At 46.9% G+C, this 23,544-nt stretch overlaps 1 protein-coding gene across 1 annotated transcript; it reads left to right on the top strand.

Moving 5' to 3' along the window:
* The first annotated feature begins 1,205 nt into the window (after positions 1-1,205).
* Positions 1,206-14,742, top strand: LOC132508422 (epidermal retinol dehydrogenase 2). Its single transcript, XM_060128580.1, has 7 exons — positions 1,206-1,341; positions 3,995-4,341; positions 7,272-7,403; positions 9,880-9,979; positions 12,037-12,181; positions 13,039-13,164; positions 14,439-14,742. The coding sequence occupies exons 2-7, from the start codon at positions 4,009-4,011 to the stop codon at positions 14,530-14,532; spliced, it is 930 nt and encodes a 309-aa protein (XP_059984563.1). The 5' UTR covers positions 1,206-1,341; positions 3,995-4,008; the 3' UTR covers positions 14,533-14,742.
* Positions 14,743-23,544: the final 8,802 nt, after the last annotated feature.

Here is a 23,544-nt window from a genome sequence, read left to right as displayed (position 1 = left end):
CACCTGGCTCTTCTCACAGCCGAATAAAGAACAAAGGTGCAGTTCCTCACATACCCAGGTCTGTCCCAGATATACGTTGGCTAACCAGCTCTCCTCTGCGTGTTCAGCACTCCTGGACCTGCTACTCAACCCTGGCTGAACTCCAAAGGCAATCTTGTCCCGACTCCCAGCTTTTCTTTCAGCACCCTGTAACTAGATGTTTCTTCTCCTCACGCCACGCATCAAACTCCAACCTCAGTCATTTCAGTGGTGACTCATATTAAATGATTAGCTAAGGTTCTTAACCGATGTTTTTCTTTTTTTTTTTCTTTTTTTCCCCTGACAGATGTAGCACTGCTATGTCTTCTGCATATTTGCACACAGAGAAGACGTTCAATAAACACCGGTTGGATCAGAAGCACTTGCTGACTTTCTTTTTCCCAACCTGATCTAGTCAGAACAAACTTCTTCCGCTTCTCCTCGGCCCCCAGCTAGCTCCGCCCCCACCCGCCTCCCCCAGGCCCACACGCCAAAGTCCGGGCCAGCGAAGCTGCAGACCTTGATCCCAAGCGGAGGAGTCACACTTTGACCCGAACTGGTATCTGTGCTCCGCACTGCAGGCTTCAGAGGCTGGACTTGGCCCCCTCCTGCAGGGACTCCGCCTCTGCCGCCCCCTGGTTCTCTTCTACGGGGGTCCCAACCTCCAGCTGTGCTTTAAAAACACCTGGGGAGCTTTTTTTTTTTTCCTTTAAACTTTTTATTTTATGTGGGAGTAGAGCCGATTACCTGTTGTGAGAGTTTCAGGTGCACAGCAAAGCGACCCGGCCATACGTATACATGTATCCACTCTCCCCCAAACTCCCCTCCCATCCAGGCTGCCACATAACATTGAGCAGAGTTCCCCGGGCTCTACAGTAGGTCCTTGTTGGGTATCCATTTTAAATATAGCCGTGTGTACATGCCAATCCCCAACTTGGGGAGCTTTTTAATCGCTCGTACCAGGGCCTCCTGCCAAGCCGGCAATTCTGACTTAATAATCCCGGGTGCAGCTTGGGCATCGCAATGTTTAAACATCCCCTGGTGATTCTCCTGCTCGGAATCCAGGTGCGCGATGGGTCCCCGCGACAGAATCTCCAGCTCCTGCACGCGGCTGCCTGGGAAAAAAAAAAGAGCGCGTGCCCACACGGCGGGCGGGGTCCCCGGGCGCCCCACCCCCGCGCGGGCGTGGCCGTCCCGCCCTTGGACTTTGTCTCCGGCGGCGCGGGGATAAACCCGGAACCTCGCGAGGCTGAGAACCAGTGACGCGAGGCCCGTGGCGGAGCAGGCCGGCCACTCGGTCGCAGCGAGGACAGCGCATCCCGGGTGAGTAGCCGAGGCCCGCTGGCGGCGTTAAGGTCAAGGCGGGGCGGGGGCTCGAGACGGCGCAGTCCGGGAGCCTGGGCGGCGGGGACGAGCGCGGGGGAGCGCCGCGAGCCCCCGAGGAGTGAGCTGGTGGCCTCCCGCCCCATCCCGGAGCAGCGCGGGGTTGATCCCTGGTCGCCTCGTCACCTTCGGGGCATTCTGACCAGGTGCCCTGCTCCCCGCTGCTCTGTGCATCTGCCTGCCCCTCCCCAGCCATCCTCCTGCATTCACCCCATTCCGCCCCCGGGCACCGGGGCCGACTTGCGGCCGCGCCCTGGCCGGGGAGGCGGAAGTCACCTGTTTAGGCTGCACCAAGTTAGCTCAGCTTTTGGACTAAGGGGGTAAAAGCCATGGGATGGAGACACCAAAGACGCCTTCAGCCTGATTAAATGTAATGCACATGCTCCCTGACTTGCTAAACTTTATACCAGAACAGAACCAGACGTTTGCCTGGGTACATCGTCTGCATGCTGTAACCCTCTTTCTTTGGTATAGCTGAGGATCCGAAGTTCACATTGCTAGCAGGAACACCAATCACAGCCCTAGCTATTATTTACTTCGCTCTCATGTGCCTGGCTTCCGCGTTATGGGGGGCGGGGGGTGGAGGGGTTGCGTAACCTGGCGGGGGCTGAGATCCCACAGCACGCCCTCCTCTACCTCCTGGAGAGGGCTGCCCCCTTCTTTGTTCTTCCCCAGTCTGCTCAGAAGTTTCCTACGGGGTAGTAGTGACCATACTATCCTCCTTTCCTTAATACCTGTATTAACCTCATTTAACTTGCACACTTTCCCTATTTCATAAATGTTGGCATGTACCCGTAGAATCCCGCTATTTAGATGAGGAAACTGAGGCAGAAGAGATGCAACAGTTTTTAGCAAGGATGCTGAGAGGTCAGTGGCAGATCCCGAATTCCAACCCAAACCTTAATCTCTAGACCTCACTACCTGTGCAGGTACCCAGCAGACACCCTAAACCCCAAATGAGGGAGACCTCAGGATGCTAGGCTCTGGAGAACCTAGGAAGAATCTGCCAGGACAGGGATTAACAAGGGGCTTGTTTTAGGGCTTGCATCACGCCGGCACTGAGACAGTGGAACACCGAAGTCTAGAATCCGGTAACTTTCATGTCAGCCAGCACAGTGGTGAGGCTTCCGGCCACCCTTGTGGTGCTGGAGACCCTGAGAGGCGTCTCACCAGGGCAGAGATTATGGGAGGCTGCCCACCCCTTCAGCCCCAGGGACCAGCATCTTACCTGCCCGGGGCCGGTGCTCAGTAAACATGATAATGAACTCACCTGGCCTGCACGAACTAGCACAGGGACCCTGGCTAAACCACACACATATTCTTCTGGTCCTCAGTCCCATCTGTAGAATGAGCCAAGAAACAACAATTTAAGTCACAATTTCCTCAGGGTCTGACCATGCTTCAAGCCGTCCCGTAGATGAATCTGTGAGCATTAGTCTGTCCCCAGCCAAGCTGCAGAGTAAGTGAAGAACCGCTTCACCTCACTAATGATGTCCATCTTCTGTCCTCATCCCTGCCTCTCAGGTGACCACTCCATTCAGGGAAGCCTTCTACCCACAGCAGTTTGCCCCTTCTCTCCTCATCCCGGAGGAAATAAGACCTTCCCTTCTTTCTCAGCTGGTTGTTAGTGAAGCATCTTATACACTCATTCTCACTCAAGTGTGAGTAACTGATAGGATGGAAGCACTGAGCCCTGTATGCGTTTGTCAAAGGGAGGCCTTTTATTCATTCAGCAGACCTACTGAGTGCCTTCCTGTGGGTCTGAGAAACAAGGTAACATCGTAAAGCACTTACTGCTGGCCAGCACTGTGGTCACATGCACCGCAGACATTTTCATCCCATCTGCAAAACCACCCGAGGCCACAGGACCAGTAGAGGTGCGGAGACCGAGGCCCAGAGGGCCTTCGTGGGCCGCCCCAGGTTCCACAGCTAGGCAGGGGCAGGGCCCACCCATCTCCCACCGATATCCTACAATCACAGGGCCGAGTGGTAAGTGATCTGGCGTGCGGGCCTCAGAGCGTGGGGAAGGGGTACCGTGTGCTGACAGCAAGTCCGGGGGAAAGCTTTCGAACGTCTGGTTATTCCCCTCCTTACATTTTCCTCTTGAATCTCAGATTTTAAAGAACAACAGTGCAAATAAGAAAACAGTGCAAATAAGAAACCTAAACGGAGGTAAAAATAAAACCAGAAGGGAGCAGTTACGTCATAAACACCACATGGTCAAGGCTTTGCCCGTGAATAATCAGGACCTGTGATTATTATGAAGACAGGTTAACTATGAGAAACAGTGAACTTCTCCTTTGGGTTAAATCTGGGCACATGTACAGTTCCTGATTACTGAACATTTCTGTCCCGTATAATGCTTAGCAGGTGCGCGGATAGCGATGACCTTGCTGCTATGAAGGCAGGTTGGCCGAGATGGTCCCTGTGGGTTCCCTCCCCTTTCTAAGTTGAGAGTCTGCTGCCGGGAGAGATGTTTACATCATGCTTCTTGGTTTCTTTCACTGTTGCAGAAAGTGTGAGCTCCGTGGGGTAAGCAAGCTCGGAGGGAATGGATACCGAGGTCCTCACGTGAGTCTCTCTTGCTTTACAGGTGTCAGCCAGAACATGGCGCCCAACCTGAACTCAGTCAAGACGTTTTTCGTTTTCTTGGGAAAATCAGTGTTTGCCCTTCTGGAGGTTCTGGTTTTTGCCATAATCCCAAGGCCACAGAAGAATGTTGCTGGTGAAATCGTACTTATAACAGGCTCTGGGAGTGGACTTGGAAGGCTCTTAGCCCTCAAATTTGCCCGCCTGGGATCGGTGCTTGTTCTCTGGGATGTCAGCCAGGAGGGGAATGAGGAGACCTGCAAGATGGCTCAGGAAGCTGGAGCTACAGGGGTTTATGCGTATACCTGTGATTGCAGCCGGAAGGAGGAAGTGTATAGAGTGGCCGACCAGGTACATCTTGGGTGCTTGCTGTTTCCTACGGGTAGTGAGACCGCTACGTAAATTCTTTGACATCCGTCAGTTTCTTTGTCTGTTCGCCTTCCTCAGTGCTGATGTACCTCTCCCGCATCCCTTTACTTTAAAAAATATTGGAGAGTGGGAATTAGGATTTTGGAGTTCTCACTGTGTGCAATACACCGTGCTTAGCACCCTGTGTGAGTTATATCACAATCCTGTAAAGTCAGGCCTCTTATTATCTCCACATCACACATAAGAAAATGGAAACTTAGGGCAGGTGAGTCGCTTACCTGAGAAACACAGGTAATAAGTAGCAGAGCTACAGCTGGGACTTGAGTTTTAACTCTGAAGAATGCACTCTAACCAGCGCGTGTGCTGGCTGTGCTGGCCCCCATTACCGTGCGAGAGATGGGCCGTAGCACCCTTCTTTGAGGCTAAAGAAACTGAGAAACAGGGCTATTAAATAACCTGTTTGGGGTCACAGAGCTAGCATGGGACCAAGCCAGGATGTGAACCCATATCTAGCCTCATCGTAAGTCCAGCTGTCCCCCCTGCCCCCATCAGTGCTTTCCATTTACGTGTATTTCTCTTAAGTGGTCATATGAAAATCAGAATATTCATCCTAAAGACTCAACTGCAGCTGCTGCTCTGGCAGTGACACAGATGCACTTAGAAAGAACGCTTTCAGGAAACCCGAGCTCCGGTAGGCCAGCGGTACGGGCGTTCTTAGCTCATGGAGGCACGCACCTGTTTGGTGGCCGCCTCTTTTCCCTGAGAAGGATTTCAGGGAAATCCCGCTCACCGGCACGAGCGCTCCACACATCACTCTCTGCGGCTCTCAGAATTCCCCAGTTCAGCGAGAAGGAAGGAAGCAGACCGGCCTGTGGGAAGGTTCCTGCACAGCTTGTCGGCTCGAACCCGGATCCCCTTGCGGCTTCTCACCTCACTCCCTAGCGCAGATCCCTGGCCAGTGAGTTTCTTTTGTTTTAAGTTTGTCTTTACATTTTATACGTCCGTGACCACCACCGTCACCAGTCGCAGGCTGCCCAGCAGAGTCTGGGGATCCAGACCTAACAAACTGGCATGGGCTTGTGCGGGGACCACCCTTCAAAGCGCAGGGGTGTTTGCTCTGGTCACCCTCACAGAGTAAGCTCTTTGCACTTGGAGCGCCAATCGCCCGGCACATTGACTTCCGCTGGCTATGACTGACGTCTCCAGCCACTCTTAAGCAGTGACTGGTTCATATTTAAACACAAAAGACCTTAAGATATTGATACTATAAAGCAACCATTTCCACTTCTTGTTCTTGATAGACGATAGGGACCAGAGATTTTTTTCCCATAAAAAGGAGTAAACAAGGGGCAAACTTTCAGATCCGGAAACTTCTCGATTGCATCCCCCCAGGCTGTGGATCTCGTTGGCTGGTGGATACCCAGCACGTCAGCCTCCTTGCTGGGACCCGGGCCTTCTGCAACAGCAGATGGGGAAGGTGGCAGCATCCGCCTGGCTTCAGTAGTACCGCCTCCCTGTGCCCAGCTGCACCATTCTCATAGGCCGGTTCACCCCCATACGTGCACACCCACACGTGTGCACACAACACACAGAGCTAGAGATGTAAGTGGTGCTGCAACCAGTGGCGCCCTCTGATTCGCGGGGGACAGGGCCCCTGCTGTGCGACACATTACAGGAATGAAATTCAAAACACAAGGCAGAGGGACAGCCGCATCCCCTGTCGCCAAGCCTAGAAAATCCTGTTGCTCATTTCTGACAAAGGGCCCGGGTCACATGCCGAAGGTCTGCTCTAAGGGGAAGGCTCCAGTGGCGCTCCCGGAATTTTTATTCCTGAAGGTTATTGACACCTACTCTGGCCGGTGTGACAGCCGCAGACGGGCCCCTGATCCCCCTTTCACAGATCTTACACCTGAAAGTCTGTGTTGGGGAGAAGGGAACCAGCCAGCTGGTGAGAACAGGACGGTCGGGTTCTGAGCTCAACGGTGTGTTTCAACTATGCATGTGAATATCGTAAACCCTCCGTCTCCCCCCCCCGCCCCCATCGCTGTGCGGGCCAGGTCGTGATTTACGTGGCATGGCTGTCATGCCTGGTGTGCCACTGCACTAATTAAAATGGGGTGCTGCTCATACGTCATTTTAGCATAGGACCACTGAGTATAAGAGCAGCTCTACCTGTAGAAGGAAAGTAGCATTGCAGTGTTGGAACCATCATAGGACGGGAGGAGCATGAGTAGAGAGGCATCAGACCTAGATTTCTGGTGCGCCATAAACTCTGCAAAGGAGATAAACATACTTTGTTTTTAGAGCGCATGAACTCAGTCTGAGTTAACAAGGACAGGAAGCATATAAAACTATGGGGAAGTGAACCTGGATGATGTAAGGAATTACAGGCATACCTCATTTCATTGCACTTCAAAGGTACTGTGTTTTTTTTTTTTTCCATCTGAAGGTTTTTAACAGATTGAAGGTTTGTGGCAGCCCTGCCTTGAGCAACAGTGTTGGCACCATCTTTCCAACATTTGCTCACTCCATGTCTCGGGGTCACATTTTGGTAATTCTCACAGTATTTCACACTTTTTCATCATTATTATGTCTGTTCTGGTAATCTGCAATCAGTGATCTTTGTTACTACGATAATTCACTGAAGGCTCAGATGATGGTTAGTATTTTTAGCAAAAAAAAAAAAAATTTCATTAAGGCAACTTGTCTCTAAGACATAATGCTATTGCACACTTAATAGACTACAGTATAGTGTAAACATAACTTGTATATGCACTGGGAAACCGAAAAATTCGTGTGACCCCGCTTTATTGCGGTATTTGCTTTTCTGCGGAGGTCCGGAACCGAACCCGAAGTATCTCCGAGGTCTGCCTGCACTGCACTGGTGATGCTGTGCTCCTTATTCAATTCAGGTTAAGAAAGAAGTTGGCGACGTTTCAATCCTCATCAACAATGCCGGAATCGTAACAGGCAAAAAGTTCCTCGACTGCCCGGATGAGCTTATGGAAAAGTCTTTCGATGTGAATTTCAAAGCACATTTATGGGTAATTATTTTTTCTTCTCATTATAAATATAAAGTTACTCTGTCATTTTACCTTTTTTTTTTTTTGCGGTACGCGGGCCTCTCACTGCTGTGGCCTCTCTCGTTGCGGAGCACAGGCTCCAGACGCGGAGGCTCAGCGGCCATGGCTCACGGGCCCAGCCGCTCCGCGGCATGTGGGATCTTCCCGGACCGGGGCACGAACCCGTGTCCCGTGCCTCGGCAGGCGGACTCTCAACCACTGTGCCACCAGGGAAGCCCCTACTGTGTCATCTTAAAGTGCCTTCCTCATGTTCTCTTACAGTAGTATTGGCCTTCCTCATGTTCTCTTACAGTAGTATTGGTCTCTAAATAAAGCACAGACTTCTTAATTCTAGCTTGAGCTGTCCTCTCCAGATCCAACTTAACCTACACCTCCCAGCACCTCTGCTCAGAGAATCCTACAAAGACACAACTGTCCTCTCCTCCTGTCATAATCATGAACTGAAGGCCCACCTGTGTCAGGTACTATCCCTCATGAAGAAGCCTTAAAACAGCCCAGTGAGACAAGGGACCATAGAAGTTAAAAGTGACCGTGCTTAGACATGACCAGGTGACCTTATCGTTTGCCTAAGAGAGTTCCTGGCTAGAACTCTCTTGAAGTGAAAGGAGGCGTAATTAACAAGCAAGCATCAATCAGGTCTGTTCGGGGCAAACCAAGACGCATGGTCACCTTACTCGGTACCTAACCAGGGAAAGGAGAGTTCCCACCAGTCCCACCTGGTGACTAGGGGCCTTGAACATTGAGGCATAGCCCTGACTTCCAAGGCGACGTGCCCACATTCAGGCTGCGTCTTCCTGGCTTTTGCAAAGACCAGTCACGTCAGCTTCCCCAGCCACATGTGCCCTCGTTCTGCCCCCTCACCCGGCTCTTGCCCACAGCCTGTCCCCCAGACCAGCTCTCTCCATCGGGGAGTGAGAGTTTGCCGGACATTTCAGAGACCCCCTCCTTTCTCCCCACGCCAACCTCGGGCTCCTGCCCAGCTCTCCTGTGACAGCCTTCACATGCCATTTGGAGTTTGTACGTTTTGTGTCCCCTGGTTTCACCAAAAATGTAACGCTGCTGGTGGTAGTTTCAGCGTTCCGTATAGTTTTGGGGAGAAAGATGGAAAGATTCCGAGCTAAGGGGCCACCGAGTTCCTTCAGGAACGACTGCACGGGATTGATGTTGTCTTGTTGCAAATGCCCCGCTCCTTCTCGAGACAGAGGTTAGAAGGTACGGTCAGCATGAATGTGAGGGCGTCGTCTCCTAAGTGTCCACCCCCGGGGCGTTGTGTTCCTTCCCCACCGCTGTCCGCATCCCCATCCTGGTCTCCTCTTTCTCTCTCCCCTGCTAGTTGCTCCTGAGCTGCTGGTGTTTCCCTGGCCCCTGTCATGCCCTCGAGTCCTCACACTCTGTACACTCTTCCCAGGCGGGTTCGCAAACGCCCTTTGAGCACCTGCCCGGAGTAGGCACGTGACTGCTGAGGGTCAGAGAGCTCGTGGTGACCGTGCTCCCGAGGGGCGTGTCCCACGGAGCAGTGATGCCCATCATCATGGACCATCGGAACTCAGGATGCCGTGGGTCACGCTGAGCTGTTGGCGCCTCTTTGACTTTCCGCTTCTCTCTCTGTTAGTTTCTCTCTGAAACTCAGCGAGATGCAGACGAACAAAGGTTGTTTGACTTTTATTAGAGATCCCTTTTCTCATATTTATGCATATTATTCCTATTTGAAAATACGAATATAAATTTATTTCCTATAAATATGCAACTATCCATGTTTGATTCATTATTCCTTTGTTGCAGCATACATGTCCCCAAATTTATTTCTCTTTTAGCTTTTTTTCCCAGGTCCCACAGGAAAGGTGAAGGTATTCTATATAATACATACTGAGACACAGTGTGTGTCTCCTGTCTAACAGATATTCTCCTTTATGACATGGAATAAAAATAAGAAACCATTATTCAGAGAAGTATAGATGACTTTAAAAATAAAGTGATATTTTTAAACTGAAGCCAGCAGTCGCATGTCCTGTGAACAATGTTCAGAAAAATTTGAAATTCAGCTATAAGCCCAGGGAGGAAAAAAGGCACCATGAGTTGAAATAATCTTATCCTTGAGTGTTCTTATTGGTTTGTGGGTCGTGGCTGCCACAACTAAGAGTTTCCTATACTGCTTCAATTATTGTCTTAATACTGTGTTTTTAAAAGTCAAACATGAGCAAAATATACGTCTGAATAAGTTATTTTTAATAATATTGGAATTGCCATCAGGAAAGCATCGATACAGGTTAAACCGGTTAAGATGGTTATTTCCCAGACGGTTAAGTTTGAATATCCCAGTGCCTTCAGGTATTTTTTTGAGCTTAATTTTTTTTTCAATCACAGTGATCTTATAAACATCTGAAAAAAATATAAAATGTGGCATCAAATGTTAAACATTTCACCTTGATCTTCTTAGACTTATAAAGCCTTTCTACCTGCGATGATCGCTAACGACCATGGACATTTGGTTTGCATTTCGAGTTCAGCTGGATTAATTGGAGTAAATGGACTGGCCGGTAAGAGAAATGTGATATTTCACAATTGCAAAGTTTCTTGTAACTTTAACTTGAGTAATAGCTCTGAATAATCAGCACTGACCTTATGCACTCATAATGAAGGATAATAGATCAAGAGGGATATTCAAGTAAGGTAAGTGGTTGAGAACTTCACGGTCCGGCCAAATCACCCAGCAGTTTATACGTACACGAAGTTGAACTGTGCACTTCGGAAGCGTTAGGTCTTAGGCAATCCCTTGGGTTTAAAAAGAGAGAAAGAGAGAGACCCTACTGATAAATTTCTTACACAAGTGATCAGCATAGTCACCGTCCCCCAAAGCTCACCCGGCACTGTTATCAGGATGATACCAGGAGGACTCTCACCCCTCCTAAGTTTCCATTAAGTGATCTCCCCTAGCCGTGAGTTTAGAGAAAATGTCTTCACCCCAGGAAACCTAAAATTAACCTCTTTGCTTTTCCATTGGTTGGAGACTTGCAGGAACTTGTTGTGACTTCCATTTCCCTGGCAACTGACTTGACATTAGCGGTGGGGAGGGGACAAAGACGTACGCCAAGATCTTCGGTGAAGGCGGCCCACTGGGGAGCTGGTTCTAGGAGGAGCGGAAGTCCTGTCCCTCTTGGAGGCTCACCCACCGGAACCCTAACTGCAGCACTCAGTAGTGGACGGCCCAGCTGGCCGACTGGGCCCTGCCTAGTGCTTTGGAGCTGAGTAGTGTGGTGGAAGGTTCACAACACTAGTCTCAGCAAGTACGTCTCAGCTACGTGGATAGGTTTCCGGAACCACCCATCACCCAAAATATTAGCAGTCTGTACACATCTCCCTGTACCCTGGATTTCCCTTCCTCTGTCCTCCTTAGAATTCATCAGGTGTTATTATTACCTCTCTCGTACATCTGAGAAATCACGGGTCTTGAAATCATACAAGTGTATTTACAGCTCGTCTTAATCCTTTTCTTGGACACAACATCTCTGTCTTCAGACGGACGTCTCTCCCACCCGTGCTCCCCTTAGGAACAAGTGTAAGCCTTTTGAGTTCCCACAGTGTGAGTGGTGGCTCCCCTGTGTCAGAACCTCAGATATGCTATTTAGAATGCAGATTCCCTGGCCCTGGGCCGTACCCACACCTCTTCATCTCGCGGGTCGAGGAGCTCAGAGAGCTGCATTTCTACCAAACGACTCAGATGATCCCAGAAGCGGCTCAGGACACCCCCCCCGGCCCCTTCTTCTGTTGGCTTTCCCACTGTCTTGGGCAGCAGCGGGCCCCCACCAGCCCACACCTGGCACGTGTAGCCTGGATCTTGCCAGCTGGAGGAGCTGCTTCCCACCGAAGCCAGGAGGTGTGCATCGTGTGAGGCAGAGGAAAGGATAAGTCCACCTAAACTCCTCTTCTCCCCACGTTTCCATTTAGTAAATTGAATATTCAGGTGTTTACTTGAAGTGAGCGTACCTGAGGACAGAGAGCTCAAAACTGACACAAATACCAGTTTCCCCTCCCCCTGCACTTGAAGATAACTTGAGCAGTTGAGGCGGAAGGGACAGAGTCCTTTGTTTTTTTTCTGGAAGTGGAAGAATTAGAGTTGGAAGAAAATTTGATCTGAGTATCATGGCCCACACTGATCTCCACTGCCCAGACTCCCACTTGACCTATTATTTTATTTCTCCTTTTGTGTGTCTTCCTGCCCCGACTGGGCTGCAGTTCTTTGGGACAGGGACAGGGACAGGACGCACATCTTGTGCCGCGTGTCATGGCTGGCAGAGTGTCTGACCATCACTAACACGGGAGTAAAGGCCGGCTGTGTGACCCGCCCCTCAGGAGGCTCCCCGCAGCCCTGCTTCTCCGCGAATCCACGTGGTCATTGTAATCTGACCTTGAGGTGACCGTGGTCCTTCCCGCTCACTCCTGGCCCCTTCCATGTGGAGCAGACCAAGATCATACAGAATAAGGACTCTGAAATTGCCGTCCCATTCTCTGCTGATATTCATGTTACGAGGAAACCTTAATGTAATGACATTTAAAAACTTTACGCTATACGTTAGCATCGTTTGTCTTTTTTCAGATTATTGTGCAAGTAAATTTGCAGCCTTTGGATTTGCTGAATCGGTATTTATGGAAACATTTGCCAAGAAACAAAACGGGATCAAAACCACTATTGTGTGCCCATTTTTTATAAACACTGGAATGTTTGACGGCTGTACTACTGGGTAAGCATGTCCTCTGATTTCAAAGAAACTATGTTTTGAAAAATGATTAGCCATCCATTTTATTTTGTTCTATCTGTTTTCTAAAGTTGTTTAAAAAGATTTTTCCAGCATGCAGCCTGATTTATAAATGGTTTCAGAATTTCCTTCCTCAAATGCAGTTGTGTTTAAGATACTGGGTTTAATAAGCAATGGGTTATCAAGGCTGTATCCAAGTTGCAGCCACCCTGTGGCCCAGACCTCCTCCCCCATCTCCTCGGCACTCCCGTCGCACCCCCTTTCTGCCACCTGACTCCATCCTGCCTTCTCCCTGATTGCACAGAAGGACCAGAAATTGTTGAAGGGGCATAAATACCCAGTCTGCACTCATGAGATGACAGGCAGGTAGTTTTCTTTTCTTTCTTTTTTTGTTATTTTTGTTAAATATTCATTTATTTATGTATTTGGCTGCGCCGGGTCTTAGTTGCGGCACGCACGTGGGATCTAGTTCCCCGATCAGGGATCAAACCTGGGCCCCCTGCATTGGGAGCGTGGAGTCTTAACCACCGGACTCCCAGGGAAGTCCCAGCAGTGATTTCTCAAAGACTCGCTTTACAACATTTAGACCATTCATTTAATACGGTTTCACATATGTGCATATTGTAACATCAGTGTATTAATTAGAATCATTTTCCATTTCGAATCCTAGTTATGCTATTATTTGCCAGGTAGGTAATAAGGAAGTAAGTATAGAAAAAGATCAAATCTGGCAGGGAAAGAAGCAAATAAATGATAATGTCTTACAACTGTTTTATCCTATTTTTAAGAATTGCTTTTATTAATTTCTTAATATACGGCTTTTTTTTTTTTTGACCCCCTAGCTGTCCTTCTCTGTTACCGATTCTGGAACCAGAATATGCAGTCAGGAAGATAGTAGATGCTATCCTGCAAGAAAAGTCGTACTTATATATGCCAAGGTTTATATACTTCATAGTGTTTTTAAAAAGGTAACAGTATCTGCTTCTATTACTTCTGTAATGTGTCAATCGTATCAACAAATGACTCCAGGTCCTACAGAGGGGAGCCACTTAAAAAATACCTGTTAAATGAATGGATTTTGATCCCTCGATTGTTCCCATTTGCTGACACCATCTCAAATTTGCATACTTGCGGTGCTTCCCATGAGTCAGAAAATGGAGGTTACGTTTACTTTCATAGGCTGTTAGTTCTGGGCCCAGTTGGGGAGCTATCTGCATAGGTCCTGAGAAGGCTTTGGAAACCTGAAGAAGTTCAGTGACAGGGAACCACATCACACACTCCTTCAAATATCTATTCAATCATCAGTAGAGTGGCTAGTGTGTGTGCCGTGCTCTGTTGGCCATCCCAGGATCTGGGTTGCAGCAAAGAACAAGAGAGACAAGAGTCCCTGCTCTCACTGGAGATTCTCTTCTCGGGGGGCTGGTGGAGGGAACAAACAAACAAGAAAGTAAAGTAAAAGAAAGATATTCTGGGTGGTCCTCAGTGCTATGAAGGAAATACAAAGCAGGAGAAGGTGATCCCAGAGCAAGAGTGGAAGAGAGCACGGCAGGACTGAATTGTCAGTAAGGTCCGCACGGGCATCTCCTGGAGAAGGGTAACATTTGACCAGAGGCCGGAAGCCGGGGAGGGCAGGAGCCACCTGGATATCTTGGGCTGCCCTCGGAGGGGCCCTTTTCTTCACCTCACTCCCAGGACAAGTCTCCGGTTTGTTTGCTGTGCCTCTCCTCGCCCTGCTGTGTGAACATCTGGCTGGACGGGGTCAGAGTGTCAGGAGGGGTGAGCAGGGTGGAGAAGATGAACAGTCTTAGTTGGGTCACGCCAAAGCTCGGAGGAGCTATTGCATCTAATCCTCCCAGTGGTCCCAGAAAGAAAGAGCGATGACCTCTTTTGACAGTGGAAGGAACTGAGTCTCCAGAGGCCAGTGACACTGCGGGTGACAGCACTGGGATGCAAGCCAGGCTCACGACTCCACAGGACTTCACGGCTTCCTGTCCATCGTTACAGAGTGTAGTGAGGCCCTGGAGGCTGAATAGTGTAAATAAAGCAAGGAGAGATCCAGAGACCCTGGGCCAGTGTCCTCCCACGTGGTGGACAAGCCCCGAGTGACCATGAGGCAGGGACATTCAGGTGGGCGTGTGTGAATGACTTCTGCAACAAGTCAGTGGCCCTGCTTTTCAGCGGAGCCAGTAAAGATGCTTTCATGAATTATAACCGGGAAAGTTCACTCTTGTGTTCTCTTTAGTTTCTTGCCCCTCAAGCTTGGAATGCTTTTGGCTGAGTATATGGGTGTCTTTAATGCAATGGATGGCTTCTGTGGCCATAAGAAGAAAGACTAAAGACCAACTCTGGCTGATGTCACCTGATACCCAAAGCTACGCAATGTCTGTTTCAATGAAGAAGTGTTTGTCCAACCGAATGTATCTGGAAACCACAAGTTCTTCGTCTGCTGTCCGGACTAGTATTTTCAACCAATGCCTTTGAAAATAATGTTGCGTACTGCTTTTCTGTTGAGTTTTTTAAATTAAAAAAAAACAAAAAAAAACCAGCCCATTTTTGTCATTTGCTTGCAACAGATGTGAAAGTGAGATAATCCTCTCTCTCGTGAACTGCCTTTCGCTTTGGTCTTTGGGGAGGTGGCTTAAATGGGGCTGGCTGTGGCTGAGCCCGCGCTGGGCAGCGGAGATGAGGGCTGATGGGTGAGTGCTGAACTGGGTGCCCTCTCTCCAGAGGACACAGAGCTCTGGATTCCCCCTTGCCCTGCTCTCAGCCCTGGCCTTGTTGAAACTGTGCCGCCTGGTGTAGAAAGGCCAGCCTCCCATGTCCCCCTCTGCACAGTAACCACACAAATGCTTGCTTCTAGCCCTGGGTATCCTGGTGAGGGTGCACCAGGGCCACTGTGTCAGGGAGCCTTCCTGCACATTCCCTGGGTGACCCGAGGGGCAGTGATTCTAGACCACACTCTAAATAGGGTCACATTTCTTTCCTAGAAGAGATTCAAGAATGGTTGCTTCTTACCCTGAAGAAATGATATTCTACTGAGTTAGATGACCTGTTCCCTATTAAGCCAGAAATCATATTCATGTGGGTAATTTCAAGTGCTTCATTTAGTATTTCAAGTTGGGGTCCTTGTGAGGTATTTTTATCACAGAATGAAAAATTTTATCCATTTGCATTCCTCAGGGCTGCCTTCATTTCAGATCTATTGTATGCTTACAGTTTAATCAACTGGCCAACTGTTTTCACGCTTTGGAGATTAACTATAAAAGCACGATTAAGAGAAACATGTTAATTACCGTATCCCTGGAGCTCCTTCCCAGGCTGGTGGGAGCACCTACCTTGCAAGAGAAAGAGCAGCCTTTGTCTCTTCCCATCCTTTGGTGGAGCGTGGGAAGGGATGAGAAGTATCCTGGAAGACCCTGTGAGAGTCAAAAGAAATGAGAGTTTGAGTATCTTGGGGGTAAGATTCTCTTAGAGGAGCAACCGTCTCAGGGAATGCGGCGTCTGGGATTCATTGTGGACTGATTTCTCTTGAGCTTCCTGCATGGCTCCGACAGCTCCGCCCCTGTATTTCCTGTCCCTTCAGAAAGCCTTTTAAAAACTCCTTTTGTGATCCTAAAAACGATAGCTCATGTTAACGCGCCTGGCACGAAGCTGAGCGCTTTACACACGTTATTTCATTAAACCAGAATCATAAAGGTATTTGGCGTACGCCGAAGAAGAAAAAGCGTTTTATTTCCTCCTCAACCAGAGACGTGCATTCAGAGGATCAAAGGCCCGCTTACGCCAACCAACTCATGTTCCAAATCCTTGGTTAACAAGGTTAATTAAGAGAGAGGCACAATATTGCTCCTGTATTACAATTCCAAAAGCGTATATTCTAGGCGCCTGTCTATTTAGTTGAAGAATAAAGAAGAGACTCTCAGGGGATTTTGTAGAACAAAGGTCTGGGGCAGAGTGGGCCGTACCACATCGTAACCGCGTTAACAGCAATTATTTCTAATTGGAGTGCATCTTGGCTGGACGACTACAAAGGCCTGAAATTTAATTGTGGTTTTACAGTACCCGTACGATTATCTAAGTGAATTCAGATTTATTTGAAGCGTTCACAGGAGAAGAGACCACATGTAAAGTAGAGGATTCTAGAGGGTAACAAATAACAAGCTGATTTAACACCACTGAGGAGCAAGTGTCCTCAGCGTGTGTTTCCCAGCAGCTTCCATCTGAAATTTAATCCTAATGAAGCCACGATCAAGAGCCCAACACCTCAGGAGGCCTTAAGACTGGAAAGGCTGGAAAACAAGGGCTGTCCCCAGAAGTGGGCACGCTGCCCTCCGGATGGCATCATCCTGTAGTGGGCACGCTGCTCAAGAATGAGGAAGAACGCTTGCTATTAGAAGGAGTTTGGCTGGGGAACACGTGTGACCGTGGTTTGGGGAGGTTTTGGGCGCTTGGTTTTTACATTGTGATGTTGTATTAGTTAGCTCAGGCTGCCATGACAAAATACCACAGACTGGGGGGCTTAACCAACAAACGTTTATTTTCTCACAGTTCTGAAGGCTGGGAAGGGCAAGATCAAGGTACCAGCTGGTTCAGTTTCTCCTGAGGGCTCTTCCTGGCTTGCGGTCAGCCCTCTTCCCACTGTGTTCTCACATGGCCTTTCTTCCATGTGTGGCCATGGAGAGGGAGATCATGCTCTCCCTCTTCCTATAAGGGCACTAACCCTATCACGAGGGCTCAACCCTCATGACCGAATGACCCTAGTTACCTCCCCAAGGCTCCATCTCCAAATATCATCACACTAGGAGTCAGGGCTTCAAACACCACATCCTATCAGCCAGAATTAGTCACGTGACTAAACCAGCCTGCCATGGATGCTAAGTGTGGTCCCCGTTTTGCCCTGAATGAACCAGCTAAAGATTAGGGGTTATATCACTGTAGAAAAGGATAAAAACAGGTGTTAGTGTCAACTTACAGTTCTGTCACAGTCGGCTTCCCTAAATATCTATGTATCCTCTTATCAGATGGAACCCACAGACCCACTCCACCTCAAAGCCCTTCCCACTCACTGCATGTCTTGCGAAGTCCAGAACTTTGCTCTGTCCTGGCTCTGCTCTGCTACTGGCATCTATGCCCTGCCTCTCTCTCTCCCCGTGACCCTCCCCATCTAGTAAAGACTCTCTTGGGACCATCTGAAGCATAGCTTTAGGGGAAAAACCTATCACTTGATGATTGCTACGGTGCTGGATACCATGTCTGGCAAACAACCTTTAATGGAAGGTGCTGGAAAAAGGCTTAGGACCACAGTCTTACTCTGCTAAGGCCATTGTCTGGAATCCACACTTCCAAGGGCTTCTCATCAGACACAGAGGGTGTTGGCTGTTTCAACCATCTGAGGCTCTAGATTGTAGGTAGAGAGGGCCTCCTGGGACAGACTTTTATTCCCTCACACCTCCGTTTGCACACGGGTGCTCTCCAGCCTGGGTTCAACTCTGGGCGACTCCACTTAAAGCAGCAGAAACATCCAAGTCATAGCAAGATTCTGAATTTGTCTTACCTTTTCCCTTCATGCTACAATCTCCCTCAGCAGGTGACAGAGCTTTCAAGGTAGAGTAAGGTCAATTTGAACTAAATGTTTCCACTGCCAAACACAGATCACCAGATTTCTAGTCTGTACGATTCTGAGCCCTTGCCACCTCCCACCTGAGAACTTGAACTTACACCACATATTTTCATTTCTGCCATACGCAGCACTGCTCGACAAGGTACTGAGTTCTATATTAATTTTAAAATGATGTTCAGCTATAATAATGATCGTAAATAACAGTGAGGTAGGAACTATGAGTGTGTTCTCTCTGTTGTGTGAAAGTCCAGAGGTGAGTGGATGATACCTTCTCTGCTGGTTCTGCTCTATGAAGTTCCAGGGACCTGGGCTATGGACAGCTCCTCACTCGGCCATCCCTGCAGTGTGGCCACCACCATCACCGCCAAGATGGCAGCCATCATAGAACCTTCCAGGCAGCAAATGTAGGAAGGGTAAGGATGAAAATGACATAGGCACCAATTTGCCTTTAAAGGATATTTCTAGAAACAGCCACATAACACTCTCTTCAAACATTATTAGATGCAAGTGAGACTGGGGATTGTAGCTTTGATTACAGCAGCCATGACTCCATCTAATAACAGCAGAGATTTCTAAATGTGGGAAAATGGGCATTAGTAATCTTGGCCACAGGCGCTTCCAAGTCATAGAAGAGGTTTTGAATCAGTTTAGCTATGCAACTTAGGTCAAGTGACTTGAACTTTCTGAAACCCTTTTCCAATTCTGCAAATGGCTGTAATTCTTTTGACTGCTACAAGGATTAAATGAGTTGACAGTGATAAAATGCCTAATGTAGGGTCTGGTACATACCAACACTCAATAAACATCAGTTTCTACTATGTCCCCTATGTAAACTCTGACCTTAAACTTCTAGTTTGTAGCAATGAGTCTGGTACCACTTGAAATCTCTTTATAACACATTTCCATTGACATTTTTTAACCTGTTTGTTAAGGGTATTTCAGTATTTATTTAGAGCTATGGAGTTTATATATATATATATATTTATTTATTTATTTATTTATTTATTTTATTTATTTATTTTTGGCTGCGTTGGGTCTTCACTGCTGCACATAGGCTTTCTCTAGTTGTGGCGAGCGGGGGCTACTTTTCATTGTGGTGCGCTGGCTTCTCATTGCAGTGACTTCTCGTTGCAGAGCTCAGGCTCTAGGCACGTGGGCTTCAGTAGTCGTGGCATGCGGGCTCAGTAGTTGTGGCTCGCGGGCTCTAGAGCTCAGGCTCAGTAGTTGTGGCACACTGGCTTAGTTGCTCCGTGGCATGTGGGCTCTTCCTGGACCAGGGCTCAAACTCGTGTCCCCTGCATTGGCAGGCGGATTCTTAAACACTGCGCCACCAGGGAAGTCCTGGAGCTATGGATTTTTATAGAATAAATATTTTAATTCTTTGTTATCTAAAAGAATTTGCCTGGGCTTCCCTGGTGGCGCAGTGGTTTAAAATCTGCCTGCCAATGCAGGGGACACGGGTTCGAGCCCTGGTCCGGGAAGATCCCACATGCCACGGAGCAACTTGGCCCGTGAGCCACAATTACTGAGCCTGCGCGTCTGGAGCCTGTGCTCTGCAGCAAGAGAGGCCGCGATAGTGAGAGGCCCGCGCACCACGATGAAGATTGGCCCCCACTTGCTGCAACTAGAGAAAGCCCTCGCACAGAAACGAAGACCCCACACAGTCATAAATAAATAAAATAAAATAAAATAAAAATTAAAAGAATTTGCCTGCCTTTGGGAGTATACCAAAAAAAAAGAAAATATAATGTTCTACTTTGATTTTTATTCATGTTACTATTCAGTATACGTAGGCCACTTATATTGATATAATTTTGGATAAACTTTGGATCTTAATTCTCTTTCTCCTTATGGTTCCTATTTGTTCTCTCTTTCCTTCTGACTTCCTCCTTTCTAACTTCTCTGTCTCTCTATCTCTTCCTTTCAAAAAATTACATTTCAGTCACTTTGCAAAGTACTATGTACTAGGTATGCAAATATTTAATATATGTTACAGGCTATTAAATGGAACATTTTCTTGACATCTTAAAATTTTGGCTGAAGCCACAAAGCTGTAAACACGGAGGGTAAGGACGTTTATCTTCTAAAAGACAGTGCTAAATATAAGCACGCAGGACTAGCTGATAGATGCCAACTTCTGGTTTCGGGTTTCGTCTTCTAAATGTCAGGTTTCATTTCTGACATGAAGTCATCATTCCCATCTTAAACAACAAAATCTGGATAAACTGAAAATAAATTACTTTTCTTTGACCCATCAGAAAACTGAGGGCAAAACCTACTGTACAGCACAGGGAACTATACTCAGTATTTTGTAATAACCTATAAGGGAAAATAATCTGAAAAAATATATATATATATTTAATTTATATATATATTACATATATATGTAAAACTGAATCACTTTGCTGTACACCTGAAACTAACACAACATTGTAAATCAACTATACTTCAATGAAAATTTTTAAGAAAAAATAATAAAATATATAATGGAATCTTTTATACCAAATTCTGTGTAGTTTTGGGGTTAAATGTGATTATAGCTGCATGCGGTTTATTATCTTGCTGCAAAATATGGATGAGGTCATTAGTTTAATGATTTAAACCTCCCAATAAAAAGAAATTAACATTAAAAGAAGAAGAAGAAGAAAACTGAGGGCAAACCACCACTGCAGGCTCTGGAGAAGTTGGTTCAGAGAGACGGAGCCAAGAGCTACTTACCTGGAGCAGAAACCACTGGAGCTATAAAGTGGTCGGAACACTTAAATGGCAATTCTGACAAATTGCTAGAGGCTGAGGATGAACTAATATGACAGTGAGAAACTCTTGGGAATCAAAGTGTTAAGGGCCCTCACACTTACGTGGGCTTTACCTCTGGGAATCCTAGCAGGTTCTCACAGTGAAGGTCTGAGAAAGATCCCTTCCTGGCTCTGGGGAAGAGGGATCGTTGTGAAAGAAGCCCAGGGCCTTCCCCACACAAAGCACTCTCCAGGGGAAAGAACTTTGCCAAAGCCTTATCTCAGCAGGACGAAGGTCATTCTACCCGCTTCCAGCTCCGCTGTCTCACCTAAGAGGAGAAAGTAGTCAAGTCGGGCCAGGGCTTCCAGGAAGTGGATTGGGAACACTGCAGCCAGGGAACGAAGACAGACAGGGAAAAAGCTACACTCCTGGAAAACATTTAGGAAGATTACAGCTCTGAGAAACAGGTCCCCTAGAAGGTGAGGTTCAGTCAGAAGTTTGTAGACTGCTACCCTTCTCCCCACACCTTACTGCACACCAACAGAGCTCCAGTGTAATAACAGTGGATTATAGCTGAAAACACTGCAACATACAAGCTCTCTCTCTAAAGAGAAATACTTAGGGCAACCCAAAGACCAGAGGGGAGACAGAAACAAGGGCCGTGGAGGGATTTGAAACCTCTGGCACTTAGAGCTACAGTAAACATTAAATATAGCCCAGCCCCTAAATAGATGAACATCAACCCTCACACCAAAAGCCTATTTACCCCAGTTCCCATAACCCAATAAAACATGCTTGGCTTTCAACCAAAAATTACAAAGCATGCCAAAAAGCAAGAAAAAACAGTCTAAAGAGACAAAGTTATTATCGAAACCAGACTCAGATATGACACAGATGTTCAAATTATTGGGCAAGGAATTTAAAATAACTATGATTAATATATTAAGGACTCTAATGGAAAAAGTAGATAACATGCACAAACATGCACGTAAGTGTGATACTGTGACTTATACTGAGATATATATATTCCTCTTCCCCATTTCTGACACAGAGCTCCTAAAACCCTCGCGATTCCTAAGTGATAAGAGTGATAAAGATGAAATGGGTGCCCTATTATTCATCTGACAAGTTCCCTTCACCCACACCTGAGTTTATATTAATGAGGGGACTTTTGGAAAGCCCGTAAGGGTGCAAGCTGGTTGCCTGGGAAGCCTTTGGGGAGGGAAGAGGGACCAGAGGTTGAATCAGTCGCCAATGGCCAATGATGTAATCAAGCATGCCTATGTAATGAAGCCTCCATAAAACCCAAAGGACAGCCTTCAGAAAGCTTCCATGTTGGTGAATGCATCCCCATGGCTGGAGGATGGGCACCCCCAGTTCCATGGGCACAGAAGCTCCTGCACTCGAGACCCTTCCCAGCTCTACCCTATGGACCTCTTCTCCTCGCTATTCATCTGTATCCTTTATAATAAACTTATAAATGTAAGTAAATGTTTCTCTGATTTCTGTGAGCCATTCTAGCAAATTAATCAAACTGGAAAAAGGAGTCATGGGAAGCTGCAGTGTCAAGCCAGTTGGTCAGAAACACAGGTGACAACCTGTGCTTACAATTGGCATCTGCAGTGGGGGCAGTCTTATGGGACGGAGTCCATAACCTGTAGGATCAGATGCTATCTCCAGGTAGATAGTGTCAGAACTGTGTTAATTTATAAGACACCTGGTCAGTGTCCACTGAGAACTGGAAAATTGCTTTGTGTGGGGAAAAAACCCACACATCTGGTGTCAGAAGTGTTGTGAGTGTGGTAGTCTTCCCAACTCAGTTGGTGGTGTTGGAAAACACCCATCAGAGTAATGTAAACAGAGAGATGGAAACTCTAAGAAAGAATCAAAAAAAAGTTAGAACTCAAAAGCACCATAACAGAAATGAATGCCTTTAATGGGCTCATTAGTAGACTAGACACAGCCAAGGAAAGAGTCAATGAAATTGAAGATGAGCCAATGGAAAGTTCCCAAATTGAAATGGAAAGAGGAAACGATGGGGGAAAAGACATCCAAGAACTGTGGGGCAATTTCAAATGTGTATCATAGGCATAACTGAATACCAGAACCTAAAGAAAGAGAGTAGAAAGCAGAAGAAATATTCCAAGTAATAATGGCTGAGAACTTTCCAAAATTAATGACAAACACCAAACCACAGATTCAGAAAGCTCAGAGAACAACAGCAGGATAAATACCAAACACACACGTACACACACACATATATCATATGCTAACTACAGAAAAATCAAAGACAAAAAAAAGAGAAAATCTTTAAAGAAAAATCTTTAAAGAAGCCAAAGAACAAAAACACCTTACAGCTAAAGGAACAAGGATAAGAATTTCAGGGTGCTTTCATTACAAACTATGTGAGAAAGAAGAATGTGGAATTTAAATATGTAAAGTGTTCAAGGAAAAAAACTACCAACCTAGAACTCTATATCCAGCAAAATTATCCCTCAAAAGTAAAGAAGAAAGAAAGACTTTCTCACACAAACAAAAACTGAAGGAATTCATCACCAGTAAACCTATCTTATAAGCAAGAAATGTTAAAAGGAGTTCTTCAGAGAGGAGAAAAATGCTATATAGGTCTGAATTTGGATCTATATAAAGAAAGGAATAATGTTAGGAATAAATGAAGGTACAACAAAACTTTTTATTTTTATTATTTAATTGACCTAAAAGATAATTATGTGCTTAAAGGAATAATAGCATCAATGTATTATATGGTTATAGCGTGTAGATTAGTGGAATGAATAACAGCAATGCCACAGAGAATAGGAGGAAAGAATTGGTGATACTCTGTTATAAGGTACCTGCAGGCCACACAACACTATATGGTTTACTTCAGAGTGGACTTAGATTAGTTAAAACTACATATTGTAAACTTGAGAGCAACTGTTAAAAAAATTTTTGACGTATAATCAATATGATAAGTGGGGAGACAAAACAGAAT

This window comes from Lagenorhynchus albirostris, chromosome 17 (genome assembly GCF_949774975.1).
Source record: "Lagenorhynchus albirostris chromosome 17, mLagAlb1.1, whole genome shotgun sequence".
Lineage (NCBI taxonomy): Eukaryota > Metazoa > Chordata > Mammalia > Artiodactyla > Delphinidae > Lagenorhynchus > Lagenorhynchus albirostris.
The sequence above is the reverse complement of the archived record's forward strand: the minus strand, read 5'-3'. Positions and strand labels throughout refer to the sequence as shown.